The sequence below is a fragment of the Mustela lutreola genome, chromosome 2 (assembly GCF_030435805.1).
Source record: "Mustela lutreola isolate mMusLut2 chromosome 2, mMusLut2.pri, whole genome shotgun sequence".
NCBI classification, from domain to species: Eukaryota; Metazoa; Chordata; class Mammalia; order Carnivora; family Mustelidae; genus Mustela; species Mustela lutreola.
Genome location: NC_081291.1, coordinates 107,049,214 through 107,064,870, shown reverse-complemented (window position 1 = coordinate 107,064,870; position 15,657 = coordinate 107,049,214). Strand labels below are relative to the sequence as shown.

At 39.3% G+C, this 15,657-nt stretch overlaps 1 protein-coding gene across 2 annotated transcripts in view; it reads right to left on the bottom strand.

Moving 5' to 3' along the window:
- Positions 1-1,462: 1,462 nt before the first annotated feature.
- The window catches only part of PAK2 (p21 (RAC1) activated kinase 2), a 90,203-nt gene continuing 76,008 nt past the window's right edge, over positions 1,463-15,657 (bottom strand). For both annotated transcript variants that reach the window (XM_059163040.1, XM_059163042.1), the window contains 2 exons: positions 5,809-5,946; positions 1,463-5,356 (listed from right to left, as the gene is read on the bottom strand). In XM_059163040.1, the coding sequence (XP_059019023.1) occupies positions 5,270-5,356; positions 5,809-5,946 (225 nt within the window). In that variant the 3' untranslated portion in view covers positions 1,463-5,269. The remainder of the gene's footprint in view (positions 5,357-5,808; positions 5,947-15,657) is intronic.

Here is a 15,657-nt window from a genome sequence, read left to right as displayed (position 1 = left end):
AATTACTAGATAATCTAAAGTAAATTGTAGAAGTGTCGAGAAATACCTGTTGAGAAATACCTGTTGAAGTATACAATTTTGAAATGTGAAGATTAGGGGCGCCTGGGTGGCTCAGTGGGTTAAAGCCTCTGCCTTCAGCTCAGGTCATGATCCCAGGGCCCTGGTCTCCAGCCCCACATCAGGCTCCCTGCTCAGCAGCAAGCCTGCTTCCCCCTCCCTCTCTCTGCCTGCCTCTCTGCCTACTTGTGATCTCTGTCCGTCAAGTAAATAAATAAAATCTTAAAAAAAAAAAAAAAAAAAAAGAAGAAATGTGAAAATTAATGCCTCCTAAGAACAGCTCATTAAAAGTAGAATCCTCTGTGGAGTTGGACTTGGCAGTGGGAAGTTTAAAGCTGGTAACCAGCACTGTTTGTTATAATTCCTTTAAGATTATTTGGATTTTTAATCTATGCACTTTGGTTTGTTAAAAACCTAAAATAACTAGGCCTGAAAAGACACTTCTTCGTTCTCCTTTTTGAAAGATAAAACTTGTTAAATAATGTAGCATAAAAAATATCTCCCTAGGGCGCCTGGGTGGCTCAGTGGGTTAAGCCGCTGCCTTCGGCTCAGGTCATGATCTCAGGGTCCTGGAATCGAGTCCCGCATCGGGCTCTCTGCTCAGCGGGGAGCCTGCTTCCTCCTCTCTCTGCCTGCCTCTCTGCTTACTTGTAATTTCTCTCTGTCAAATAAATAAATAAAATCTTTAAAAAAAAAATCTCCCTAATTAAAAAAATAAAAGCCACAAACTAGAGGGTATTATGCTGAGTGAAATATGTCAATCAGAGAAAAACAATTATCATATGATCTCCCTGGTATGAGGAATTTGAGAGGCAAAGTGGGGAGCTTGGGGGGTAGGGAAGGAAAAAATGAAACAAGATGGGATCGGGAGGGAGGCAAACCATAAGAGACCCAATCTCACAAAACAAACTGAGGGTTGCCAGGAGAGGGGGTGTAGGGAGAGATTGGTTGGGTTATTGGGGAGGATATGTGCTATGGTGGGTGCTGTGAAGTGTGCAAACCTGGTGATTCACAGACCTGTACCCCTGGGGCTAATAATACATTACATGTTAATTAAAAAATTAAAAAAAAAAAGAAAAAAAATTATTATTATCTAAATGCATTTGAATTTCAGGCCGAGTTACTGGAGGTATTTAAACAGATCAGAAGTATTTCTGTGGGTCTGACAGCCAGAACATTTGTAAGAAACGTATTCTAAACCTGATTTAAAAGAGGGAAGGCTCATGCTACCCATACATTTCTGGAAACTTTTCTAAATTGGAGCTCTGTAATACATTCAAAATAGTGCCGTGTTTAACAAATATTTATTCTTAAAAGTATCAAAATACTTCTTAAAAACCTATTATCTTTATTCTTTTAAACTATTCTATCTGAAGAAAGAACTGAAGTTTAGGAAAGGGGAAAATGAATATTAAAAAAAAAGTTTATTTCTAGCCCTGAAAGAACAAAATTATTGAACAAAGTCATCAAATACAGCAGTTAATGTCAAGGTAACAATTAAATAATTGAACGGGATTAAATTAAAAATAAAAGTCATTATAAAATTTGAAGACAAAACAGAAAAGACAGACTACTTTCACTTAATTGCATTTCTTTCTACCAAAATAAGGGGAAAAAAAGGTAACAGATTCCTACCAAAGATGTCCAATTCTAAATAGAATTCTTTGCTTTTCTTAATACACAATGAAAATTTGTCTGACAGAATTATACATTTCTTTCTCCCTTTCATTTGGCAGCATTCTAGAATGGTGAGTGAAAAGGACTTCAGCTCTCTCAAGGGCAGGCCAGTGCTTGATTCTCCCTTGTAATTCCCACAATAGCTACCACAGTGTCTTTGCCAAAGTGGTCAATAAATGAGTTCATTGACTAAAAACTATATCTGCGTATTTTTTTCCCTTTCTTACAAACCCACATATACACACCCTGTGGGAAAACTGATTTTAATTGTCTAGCTTACCTATTGTGGAAGCAATGGGAACAAGGAAGACAATCTTCATTCTATATAACGATGAAATTCTACTATAAAAAACCCAAAAGGAGTATGAATCTGGATTTTAACCCTAATTCTACAATGGTTTTTTATTTTTGACATTTCACTGGATATGGATCTCATATTTTAAATTTTTAGATTAAAAAGCTGATGTAAATTCTTTAAGTACCCATTTTTTCTAGCTATACCTACAGCCCAAATAGATCTGAAATTGTTCTGGCTAGAATACAGTATATATAAACAGACATGTATTTATGTGAAGCCTATAAAGAAATACTCATAGGTAGTTTTAAATTGCTTATTAAAGGCACATGTTCATTCAGGACTGGTGGTAACTGGATACACTTTAAGCAGCTTAATATTTATGTGTGGAAGGGAAGAGAATTTATACTATGTGCCAGGCACTCAATACATGAAAAAAGAGTTGTGTTAGCTTTGGTTTCTTACGCTACCACAACTGCTCTACTTTTTTACTAGTCTCAGGTAGGATATAATATTCACTATTTTCATGGTTCCCAGTTTTAACTGTCCCTAAAAGCAGCAAAAGGAACAAGAGGAGAAGGAAACTTTAAGACCACCAGAGAGTTTGAAATACAATAAATAAGTATTATAGTAATATTGTTTTCATAACACAAGAGGAGACTAAGGTAACTTTTAGATTTAAATGGGAATTTTCATTCTAAAGTGATGACAAAAAGGGTGAATACAAAAAGTAGTTATTAAAAAAAACATGAATCTTGATTCAGATGTAATTTTTCTTTCAACAAGATCTGAACATTTTAATTTAAAATTAACTAATAAATCACAATTCCATATTGCCTTTAGGATTATTTTGTTCAAAAATGACACATTTCAGAATTAACCAAAGTATATTTCTATTACAAGTTAGTTTATCCAAGTAAGTAAAGAATAAACCACAGTGTAGCTCCCTTAACCTAGGAATCAGGTTTTAATGACAAAGTCCGTTGCCAGCAATGGACGTGCAGGTAACCCTCAAAGTTGTTGTAAATACAAATCCCAAACTTCTTCTATAAAATGAAAAGACCCTTGTTGAGTCACAGGCATAAAAATGGGGCATTGGCACTGTATTCAACGAACATGGTCTTTATGACATAGGTACGGAAGGGCCTTCTAGAGTTAATCATGACGAGCAGTCTTAGCATCTAGTTGGTTTTCTAGTTCATTGGTAGCATCTTCTTTATTGGAATCCATCCAAACAACTACTGACATAGAATGTTCAAATCAGAAACTCAAGAGGCACTGCAGATTTTCATCAGAAATACACCAGCCTGTTTCTGTAATTTAGTAATAGCTGCAGGTGGCCAAAATAATCCAGAGAAAAATGAAATCCAGAATCAAACTGAAAACAGAAACTATTAAGTGCTCTAGATACAAGTTTCACTATTTTACTCAGTTTTATGAAAACCTTCTTGCATTATCAATAAAAAACAGCCACTGCTATACTTATATCTTAACACAGATGTGATGAAAATGATAGGAAATAAAACTCTATTCGTTCCCCTAATGTATCCAAAATACCAAAATTATTTTTATTCATGACCGGTACTACTGCAGGATGGCAAATAGGTGTGAAGTTAATGATAAGTGGTAGCGTGGAACAAACCGTCTGAACCAAACCAGATTTTTTTTCTTTTATGCGGCTTGTGGCATGTCAGAAGGGATGACACCGCTTCTACAAGCAGAATAACAAAATATAAGGAGAGAAAAGAGATCAGAAGGGTGGTGGAGAAGAAAGGATACTCTCATAACTAATGCTACAGGTCACAGACCCTCTTCAAATTTTTAAAATAAAAAAAGTATTGCTATCAACAAGCACATTTCATTTTTCTTCTCCAGTTTTTTTACACACTTATTTTTGAAAAAAATCTAAAGTAACTCAACATCTCAAATAATCCACGAATTTATCAAGTACTTAAGGGACTTAAGTTCTCATACATAGTAAAATCTTGGTAATGGGCTGGAAACAATGTTTATAACAAATCTCTACAGTTTACTGGTCAGAAGCTGCATCTCTATGTAACCGTCATTTCTCTTTCATGAATATAATCTTATCTAATTATTTTAGAGCTCACTGAAATTCTAGCCTCTCACTTTGTTTCTGCTAGCTCCAAGTATTTTTCTCCTTTAAATGGAAAAAAATTAACTTTTAAATTCTGAAAATTCAATGATTATTATATTAATTACCAGAGGAGAAGGGGTGGAGTAGGGTGAGAGAGGGTTAATTAAAAAACAAACTAACTAAAATTACAACATATACAGAAACTTATTTCCAAAATGAAGGTAAAAGGACAAAGGGCAAAGTAGCGGTAGCAACCAGTCACAAAGCCCAAGTTGGACAAGAAAGAAAAAATCACTTTGGTTCCTGAAGCCCAATCTGGAGAGGACACAGTCAGAAAGAAACAAAATTGTAAGGATGTATAATGAATGGGATTCTTTTTCTGTCTCAATGATTTAGTTATAAATATAGATTATTAGTCTCTCTATACATGTAACAAATGCCAAACAACTCACTATCAGGAAATTTCTAAAACTGACTCTTTCACATTTGTTAAAAAAGGTAAAAATCACGTATTTTTCTTCCCTTCCTTCAGTTCAAATTATGAACTGAAATACTACATGTAGTAAAAGCTGGCCCTAACTTCTATACATAGCTAAGCGATTTTGAGCTCCTTTGCCAATATAAGGAGCTACATAGTTTTTATTACATCTGCCTTCAATTTAGGCACAAGAAAAATTTCTCAAAGCAACTCAAAGGAGCAAGGCAAGGAAAAAGGCTATGAAGAAGAGAGAAAAGATGACCAGCAGAGGAAACAAATACTCTGAAAAACTCGAATCTGCCATTCAAGTATTGAAAATACTCCCCAAAAGGGACAATGAATGGGATCTATTACGATGAAGTCAGCAAAATAAAATGCAAATCTCAAACACTATAAAATGGCCCTGATGGGCTGTGTGCTGAAAGAAGTTAAGGCTAGTGATTCAGTCTGCAATTCCTTTTGGACCCTATAAAGAAGGGAGTCAATAGAAAGCTGTCATTCTGTTTTGCAATTTTCTCTTGGCTGTCTTCAGGAAGTAGTAGTTTCCTTTTTCCTCCATGTTATGCAGATCATTTCTTTAAACCCCAAAAGAGTAATCATTTTCATATATTAAAAGATTTCTTTTAGAAAATGGAAGAAAGAACATGAGGCCACGACAATGATGCTAACGGTTACTCTTCATTGCTTCTTTAGCTGCCATGATCAGTGGTGTCAGACTGGACAAGGGCTTGGCCAGTTTCAGGAAGGGATGCTGCCAGAGAAGGGAGGGAAATATTTATCAGTGTCACCAGTTTAGAAGCTAAATATTTCCTTTCAATTAAGCCCCAAGACTATTTTATGGATTATAATTTATTTAACAAACATGTATTTCAGGATGTGTATAAAATCAACATAATCAATACATCACTTTATAGTTGAAAGCAGTCCTTTTAGTTAATTTAGTATTATAAAAATCTCACCTAAATGACCCAGATACCCACGCCAGCAAATGACCTTGTCTGAGAAGTGACAATATGCAAAAACTCGTATACTTGATTTCAGTATTATAGCTATTTTATTCTCAACAGATAAAATCCTAAACTACATCAACTGCCACGCTGCTGGTGATAAATTAAGAGTGAAATGTTATTAACCCTATGTAAACTTTGTTGGTTATTCAAAAAAATCAACTTTATCCAAAAACAGTATTACTTCCAAATTCACCTGTAACAGTTCTTTGGCCGAACCCCTTTTCTCCACATCCATTTCCAAACAACGGTTTAAGAAATCCCGAAATATTGGGGAAAGTTTCTCTGGATTCTGAAGTTCTGGAGTTCCATTAGTTGCTATCAGGTACAAGGCCTAAAAATATAAGAGTATCTTTGACATACTTAAGGTAGCACAACAAAGAGACAGCACTCTATAAAGTTTATGGATTTTTCACTTCTTTAATTTTTTAGAGAGATTTTTAAAAATAATCTCTACACTCAATGTGGGGCTCAAACTCACAACCCTGAGATCTAGAGTTGTACATTCCACCGACTGCGCCAACCGGGCACCCCTGGATCTTTTAATTCTTTAAAGAAATTCACCAGAAATAATAAACCGAGGTGTAGTATTATTTCCGCCCATTTGTAGCAGTTCTTTTCCCTTGACTTTTAGATGTTACATTCCCCTAATTTTTTGCAGAAATTAGCTTTATCTTTTGGGGGAGGGGTTATAAATCTAACACATGTTGATAGAAGAACTGTAATACATAAGGGTATAAAGAAAAATAAGCACAATCACACTACTGACATACAGCATCCATTTGCCTTTCTCAAGATTTTATTCCAAGTCACACCAGATTTCAAAACAAGTTTTTATTTGCATTCTAGTTAGTTAACATATAGTGTTAATACTGGCCTTAGGAGTAGAATTTAGTGATTCAGAACTCACAGCTATCCTTTTTTAAAACTAGCTGTATCTTTTTGGTTATACATGACACAGGCAGAACAGGGGACTTTTACGGCAGTGAAAACACTCTCTTATTATAATGGATATATGTTATTCATTATACATTTGACCAAACCCACAGAACTGTATAATACCCAAGAGTGAACCCTAATGCAATCTGCAGACTCTGAGTGATAATGATGTGCCAGCGTAGGTTCTCCAAATGTAAGAAATGTACCTGCTGGTGAGGGATGTTGAGAATGGGAGAGGCTCCTTACATTAATATGGTACACTGGTTACAAGTGATGAACCACTACTGATACACTTTTATTTTTATGCTATCTTTATTTATTTATTTTGAGAGACAGAGCGAGCTAGCAGGGGGAGGGATAGAGGAGAGAGAATCCCAAGCAGATTCCTCATGGAGCTGGGAGCCAGACATGGGGCTTGATCCCACAACCTGAGCAGGAACCAAGAGTCAGTTGCTCAACTGACTGAGCCACCCCAGGTGGCTTATTTTTAAACCTTTATTTTTAAACTTTTAAACTTTTATTTTTAAACCTTTTTCTCTGTTTTAAGTTTTGTTGTTTTTTTTTAAAAGATTTTATTTATTTATTTGACAGAGAGAGATTACAAGTAGGCAGAGAGGCAGGCAGAGAGAGAGAGGAGGAAGCAGGCTCGCTGCTGAGCAGAGAGCCCAATGCGGGACTCAATCCCAGGACCCTGAGATCACGACCCGAGCCAAGGCAGCAGCCTAACCCACTGAGCCACCCAGGTGCCCTCTGTTTTAAGTTCTTATTTAAACTCTAGTTAGTTAAAATATCATGGGAATATTGGTTTTAGAAATAGAACTTACTGGTTCATCACTTTCATATAACTCCCAATAATTCATCCCAAGTGTCCTCCTTAATACCCACCACCCATTTAACCCATTCCCCTACTCATCCACCTCCCCTCCAGCAACCTTCAGTTTGTTCTGCACAGTTAAGGGTCTCTGGTACATCTTCATTAAATAAGTGTCTGGTTTACACTGGGGTTCACACTTTGTGCTGTATAGTCCCATGGATTTTGACTAATGCATACTGTCATGTTTCTGACATTATAATATCATACAGTACAATTTCACTGTCCTAAAAATCCCCTAAGCTCCACCCATTCATCTTCCCCACCCCACCCCCACAAATACCTGGTAACCACTGAATTTTTTTTCCCTCCAAAGACACATATGTACTTATTTTAGAGAAGAGAGAACATGAGCAGGAGGGGCAGAGGCAGAGGGAGAGGGAATCTGAAGCAGACTCCATGCTCAGTGTGGAGCCCAATGCTGGGCTTGATCTCATGATCATGAGATCATGACCTGGGCCAAAACCAAGAGTCAAAGGCTTAACTGACTGTGCCACCCAGGTACCCCCCTCCCACTTTTTTTTTGTTTTTAAAGATTTATTTATTTTAGAGAGTACGACTGATTTTTTAGTCTCTATAGCTGAAATCATACAGTATGTAGCTGCGTTAGGCTGGATTTGTTCACTAAGCAATATGCATTTTAGGTTCTTCCATGTCTTTTTGCAGTTTTTGTTTATCTTTTTAATGTCATGGAATAACATTGTACCGTATGGATGTACCACAGTCTATTTATACACTCACCCTTTTTAAATAAAGCATATGTACTTCACATCTTGGCTGGCTGCTTCTCATTTGTGGCAATTATGAATAAAGATGCTATAAACATTTGTGAGAGGGTTTTTGTATGAACATCAATTTCCAACTCATTTAGGTAAGTAATAAGGAGCACAACTGTGAACTGCATGTTAGGAGCATCTTTAGTTTTATGAGAAACTGCCAAAATGTCTTCTGAAGTAGCTGTACCATATTCCATCTCCACTGGCTAGGAATGCGAGTTGCTACTGCTCTGCATTCTAACCAGCATTTGGTACTGCCATTAAAAATTTTTAGGCTTGGGGAGCCTGGGTGGCTGTTAGTTAAGCAACTGCCTTCAGCTCAGGTCATGATCCTGGAGTCGTGGGATCGACTCCCACATTCAGGCTCCCTGCTCCGCGGGGAGTCTGATTTCCCCTCTGACCTGTCCACCCCCATGCTCTTTCATAAATAAAATCTTAAAAAAAAAAGTTCAGGCCATTCTAATAGGTGTGTGTCTTACTGTTTTTTAAATTTTGCAATTCCCTAACTGCATGATGTTGAGCATCTTATTATATGCTTACTTGCCATCTGTATCTTCTTTTTTTCTTTTAATATTTATTTAAGTAATCTCCATGCCCAACATGGAGCCTGAACTCATGACCCCGGGATTAAGAGTCGTACTCTTGCTCTACCGACTGAGCCAACCAGGAACCCCATCTGCGTTATCTTCTTTAACTGTCTGTTGAGATCTTTTATCCATTCTTACATTAGGTTATCTTCTCACTGTTGAAGTTTGAAGAGCTCTTTATATATTTTGTACAGCATCTGATTATCAGATGGGTGTTTTGCAAATATTTTCTCCCAGTCTGTGACTTGTCTTTCCATTCTCTTAATAGTGTCTTTCTCTGAAAGGAGATTCCCATTTTCTTTTTTTAAAATTTTATTTATTTAAGTAATCTCTATACCTGACATGGGGCTTGAACTCACGACCCCAAGATCAACAGTAGCACACTCCTCCAACTGAGCTAGCCAGGATGATTCCAATTTTAATGAAGTCCAATTTATCAATTTATTCTCTCATGGATGGATCATGCTTTTTGATCTAAAAACACTGCCAAACCCAAGGTCGCCTGTATTTTCTCCTGAATTATTTCACTTTTCTGCAGTATAACCAAAATGCCATCAAAAAAGGGATACTGACGCTCAAACCATCAGGATATGGGTGTGCCCATTTCCTCGCTATCTGTACTCTAATGCCCATCTGGCACTGCACACTCCCCTTTCTGCCTTCATTTTTTCCATACCATTACCCTACCCCTCCTCTAAACTCCCCTTCCTCTAAGTCCTACCTCATCTACTAAGGCCTGGGTCTCCCCTGAAGGACTGCCTCATCCATAGTGGTCTCTAGGGGTCACCGTTCCCTCCCAGACTTTGCGCCACTGCACCTAGAGAAGGAGGGTCCTTGTGGCTTCTTATTGCCTCTCTGAGATACCTACCCTGTCCTGCAGAACTCCCAGGCTTGCAGACTCATCTCCACCACATCTACCAAACACTGTTGTCATTGCCTCTAACAGTACTCATAACTCCCAGGGATTTCAACAGCTTGAGAGGCTGCTGAGAGTTCCTTCCCCTCATCTTCTCCCATGCTCTTGTCCTTTGGTTTCCCTCAGCCACACAAGCCTACGGTCACAGCCTGTGTGCCTCACCATCAGTACTCATGACCATAAGCCTGAATATGCAGCTGCTCTTTACCTCCTACTTATTTCACTCTGGGCGCCCCCAACACCAGCAATCCCTTTGACTCTGCTAAACATAAATCCCACTGATCTTCCAGTGTTCATCATAATCGCCTCTGATCCTCTTGTACTTCACAGCATTCACTTTGCTAAACATTAAAACTGCTTTTCCCTTGCCTGTACCTGTGCAGCTAAGGACAGTGGAAGAAAAAGATACATTCCTGATGACTGGCATCATTCACCTCGTCATTAACAGTCCCATAGGACGTCCAGCATTCCTACTATATATTTCCCCGTTTCACTCACTACCCCACTCTCTGCTCTGTTTCAGGACACTCATGTCTCCTTAGCTCCTCTTGGCTGCGACAATTTCTTCAACTTTCCTTTGCTTTTGATGACCGTGACAGCGTGGAGGAGTACTGGGTCAGTTTTTATACTGTAGAATGCCCGATACTGGAATTTTATGTTTTCCTTGTGATTACAGACTCTGAATATGGGCTTTGGGAAGGAAGATCACAGTTAAAGAGTGCCATATCAAAAGTATATCATATCAAAAGTACATACTACCATATCAAAAGTGCATCATATCAAAAGTACATACTACCAAATTAATTTATAACTGTACACTGACCTTATCTGAGGTCTGTGCTTGTCAGGTTTTTCTTCTAAGTTACTCTTTTCTCCACTTTTTTTTTTAAAAAAAGATTTTATTTATTTATCAGAGAGATAGGGAGAGAGAGAGAGCACAGGCAGACAGAATGGCAGGCAGAGGCAGAGAGAGAAGCAGGCTCCCTGCCGAGCAAGGAGCCCGATGCGGGACTTGATCCCAGGACGTTGGGATCATGACCTGAGCCGAAGGCAGCTGCTCAACCAACTGAGCCACCCAGGCGTCCCTCTTTTCTCCACTTTTAATACTCTGCTCTTCAGAAGAAAATCACTATGTGCTGTCTATACTTAAGGAGTGGGGAGTTATGCTCTATTTGCCTTAAGGGGGAACAACCACATAAATTATTTGGAGTTCTCATGAGATTTGTCCCTTCTGCCTCACTTATTTACTCACTTACTTATATCAGCACAGACACATAAACATTATACTGCGGGTTACTATCCCTTACTATTTTATTTTGTGGTTCAAACTGCTACATCTTTGGCCACCAGAGCACTTTCAGATGGCCCTTGCCCCTATCATGAATTTCTAAGTGTGAGCTCTTCTCTTTAATTCAGTATGACTTATGATCCTATTTTATTTCTTTAGCTGAATTTTACCAGGTGTAATTCATTCTTTATTTTAGGGCTTGCTGAAGAGGTGAGAGCATGTGTCTTTCCATTTTCACAACCATCTCATTATTACACCACTTCCCACAGACTGCATCAATCTCACGGTTCTCCCCCTCAGCTTTATGCTTTTGTCATTTTACTTTTATGTTCTTTTCCTCCCCCTCCATTATTACTTTCATGTAAAGTTTTTTTTTTTTTTCATGTAAGGTTTTACCTTTTAAAGATATTTACAGAAGGAAAAAAATCATATATTTACTCACAGTTATTATTTTTAGCACTCTTCGATTCTTTTTATAGAGCACTATTACCATTTTCTTTCTGCTTGAAATACTTCCTTTAGTATTTCTTCTATTGTAGATCTGCTGGTAATAAATGCTTTCAATGTCTGTCTAGAAAAATCTTTATTTCACCTCAGTTTTTAAAAAGATACTGGCTGGCTGCAGAAGTCTTGATTTCCCCCCCCAAACTTGGCTACACATGTATTAGAACACCTGAAGCTGTCTCACTATTGCTATTTTTCATCTTTCTAAAAATTTCATTTCTGTCCCTATTCGCTCCAAACGCCGCTACCCTTAACATATGGAATGCAGTTACAAAAACTGCTTTAATGACTTTGTGTGCTCTTCTCTCTGTCAGTTCTGGTCTGCTGCAATGGGTTTTCTCATCATGGGTTGTACTTTCCTACTCTTCTGTCTGCCTGATAAACTCTGGATATTTACGTGCTTGTTGGCTGCTGGGTATTTCCATATTCCTGTAAGTATTCTTGAGTTTTGTTCTGCAACACAAGTTACCTGGGATCTCTTCAGGTCTTGTTTTTCAGATGGGTTAGCTGGACTATAGCAGCAGGTAGTCTAGGGGTAATTATTTCCCACCAGTGAAGCAGTGGGGAGTTATGCTCTATCTGCCTTAAGGGGGAACAACCACATAAATTATTTGGCCACATCAATTTTACACTCTCTTGAGTCTTCTATTCAATATCCTGTGCATTATAAGGTTTTCCACTGTGGCTGACAGAAGCAGGCACTATTCCCAGCCTCTGTGTGAGCACCAAGCACTGTTTTCTTCAATCTTATATGGGTATACCCCTGACCTTGGGTAGATTCTTCACAGAGATGCACCAGTGTCTGCTGAATGCTCAAGGGGACTCCACAGATTCCGGAATCTTCTATGAGACTTTCTCCTCTCCTGCTCTCTGTCTTGTAAACTCTAGCCAACTTGGTCTCTTCAGACTTTAAACTCCTTCTCCTTAATTCAAGGAGGCCATGTGTCCCACCTGGGTTCTTCCTCCCTGCACAGGGCTTAAAACCCTCTCAATACATTAAGCTGGACCAATCACAGTGCTCACCTCAAGCCTTTCCCTTTGGAGATCACTTTCTTCACAGATGTCCAGTGTCTTGCAAACCATTGTTTCACATATGCTAATTTTTGCTGTTTTATTACTTTAGGCAAGCGTGGTGAATCTGATACCTGTTACTCTATCTTGACAGGAAGAATTTCCTGCTTGCTAAGCTTTCTTTTTTTTTTTTTTTTTTAAGATTTTATTCATTTATTTGACAGACAGAGATCACAAGCAGGCAGAAAGCCCGATGCGGGGCTCGATCCCAGGACCCTGAGATCAGGACCCGAGCCAAAGGCAGAGGCTTTAACCCACTGAGCCACCCAGGTGCCCCTAAGCTTTCAATAATTACATTCACACACTGCCAACTTGAATGATCATTTTACTCCTCAACTTACTTGATTAGCTGTGGTTACTGACAAGCTGATATCTCCCTTGCTTTTTGCATGGAGAATCAAGAGCATGTATTTATTTGGTTTTGTGTACCTCTTCAGCCATTCCTCCTCATTCTCCTCTGCTGGTCTGCTACATCAAGTGTTAACTATGGATCAAATGCTTCAGGATGCAAGCTGAATCTTTTCTACTGTCTGTCTATGCCTACTTGGCCTGGTGATCTTATAACTTCAATATTCAATATAACTTCAATTTCTGTAGCTAACAAGTCTCTATTTTACACCTCAGGCCTGATCCTAGATGGCCATACCCAACAGCCTATTCAAGATATTCACCTGGGACGCTTGGGTGGCTCAGTTGGTTAAGCAGCTGCCTTCGGCTCAGGTCATGATCCCAGCGTCCTGGGATCGAGTCCCACATCGGGCTCCTTGCTCGGCGGGGAGCCTGCTTCTCCCTCTGCCTCTGCCTGCCATTCTGTCTGCCTGTGCTCGCTCCCCCCCCCCTCTAATAAATAAATAAAATCTTAAAAAAAAAAAAAAAAAGATATTCACCTGGATGTCTCTTCCCCCAAATTTATTTATTTATTTTGAGAGAGAGAGGGCGAGCACTTGAGCCATGTGTGCAAGAGGGGAGGGAGAGGTAGAGGAAATCTGAAGCAGACTCATACTGAGGCTGGGCCGCTGCAGGGCTAGATGTCACAATCCTGAGGATCATGACCTGTGCCAAAACCAAGAGTTGAATGCTTAACTGACTGAATCACCCAGGCAGCCCCTCATTTGGACGTCTTAGTAGGCACTACAAACTTGACATGTGTAAAACATGCTAAAATGTTACCTCCTGATGTCCCACCTGCCATCCCCACACACCACTCTACTTGCAGCATTCCCCAACCTTCCCCAATTCAGTTAAGGTGAACTTGAATTTCATCATTCCAGTTGCTTAGGCCAAACTCTTAGAGTCATCTCTCTCTCTCTCTCTCTCCCAGATAGGCTCTCCTTTTAAAATATATCTGTAATCCAATTACTTCTACTACTTCCCACCTCTACTGATACGATTCTGGTCTCAGGTACCATTATGTCTTGTCTTCTAACTGGTTTTCCTAGATCTATCTCTGCCTCACTTGAAAATTTTTTCTCAACAGAGTAGCCAGAATGATCCTATTAAAATACAAGTAAGACTGAAAGACCCCTCCCCTAGAAGATAGATAGGATAACTAACCGCTTGTTTGCTTTTCTGTGAACCGCTGGCTTTTAGGCGTAAATTAGGTTATTAATTGCTTATTAATTGCTCTTTTGCCCTTCTGTAACTGCTTGGCTTATAGAAATAATAAGAAGACGCCATGATGGCATTCCTACCTTCCCCCTTCTTGTTCCCCCTTTCCGCCTCTCTCCTCCCCCGCGCGGGCCCTCAGAATCAATCAGCTTGTTCCCCCTTCCCGCCTCTCTCTTCGCACGCGCGGGTCCTTAGAGCCAATCAGCAAACTCCACGTATGCCTTTTTCAAAAGTTCTAACTGTCAACCAATCAGTTGCGCCCCACCCAAAACTTGTTTGTACCTGTCTATAAAAACCCGGCACCACCCCAGCCGGGTGTGCTCAGCTAGCAGGAGCTGCTGACCACCCGCAGGCGCGCGCTGACCACCCCGCAGGTGCCTGCGTAACAATAAAGAACCTCTTGCTGATTGCATCCAGTGGCAGTGTTGGATTCTTGGGTAAGGGGATCCGCGGGTCTTTCAAGACCATTTAACATCTCTGCTCCAAACTCTCCAGTTGTTTGCCTGTCTTACCTATGTAGAAGCCAGAATTCTTATAAAGTCCTGAAAAGGCACTACATAGTCTGGTACCATTTCTTCACTGATCTACCTTTTTCCTCCTGCTGTATGCTCCCTGCACACTAGCTACGGTGGAAATCCTCAATGCTCTCTGAATATACCAAAAATGCCTCTGCTTCAGGGCCTTTTAGGTGCTGTTCTTTCTGACTGGAATGTTCTTCCCTTTGGTAACTTGGTATAACTCTCTTATCTTATATCTTCTAATGTCACCCCAATGAAGCCCTCTCCAAGCACTCTTGTGAAACCAAACATTCTCTTGACTCCCTCCCTACCAGTCCCAGCACTTAGTCTCTATCACTTAATATATTACATATTATTCTTATTTTTTCTTTCTACTTTCTATGAGGGCAAGATTTTTAAAAAAGATTTTATTTATCTGAGAGACAGAGAGCGCACAAGCAGGGCGAGGGGCAGAGGGACAAGCAGACTCCCCACTAAGTGTGGAGCCACACATGGGACTCTACCCCAGGACCCTGAAATCACAAGCTGAGTGGAAGACAATTAATCCACTGAGCCACACAGGAAATGGTGAGGGCAGGAATTTTTGTCAGTAGAAAGCACTTTGTATGGTATCTACCACAAAGCAGGTATTTGAATCAATATTTGTTAAATGAATGAAATGAGAGGGTTTTAAAAATTGTCCCAAAAGTGTTCTAAAGCTAATCACCTCTATAGAAGCACTTAATTTCTCACCTGAACTTTTTTTTTTGCAAGGAGATGAAACACATTCAGGAAAAAGAGCATCAAAATCCAATGCCACCCAGAAAGGACCTCTCCTACACATACCAATTACTTGGCCTCTGGAGCCCACTTTATAGTAAATCCAACTTAGTTGGAAAAAAATTAGGAAAAAGAGAGTCTGACAGTAAGCCTATAGTCATACATGGTAATTTAAGAACTTTTAAAAAATAACTGCTTCATTAAGGGG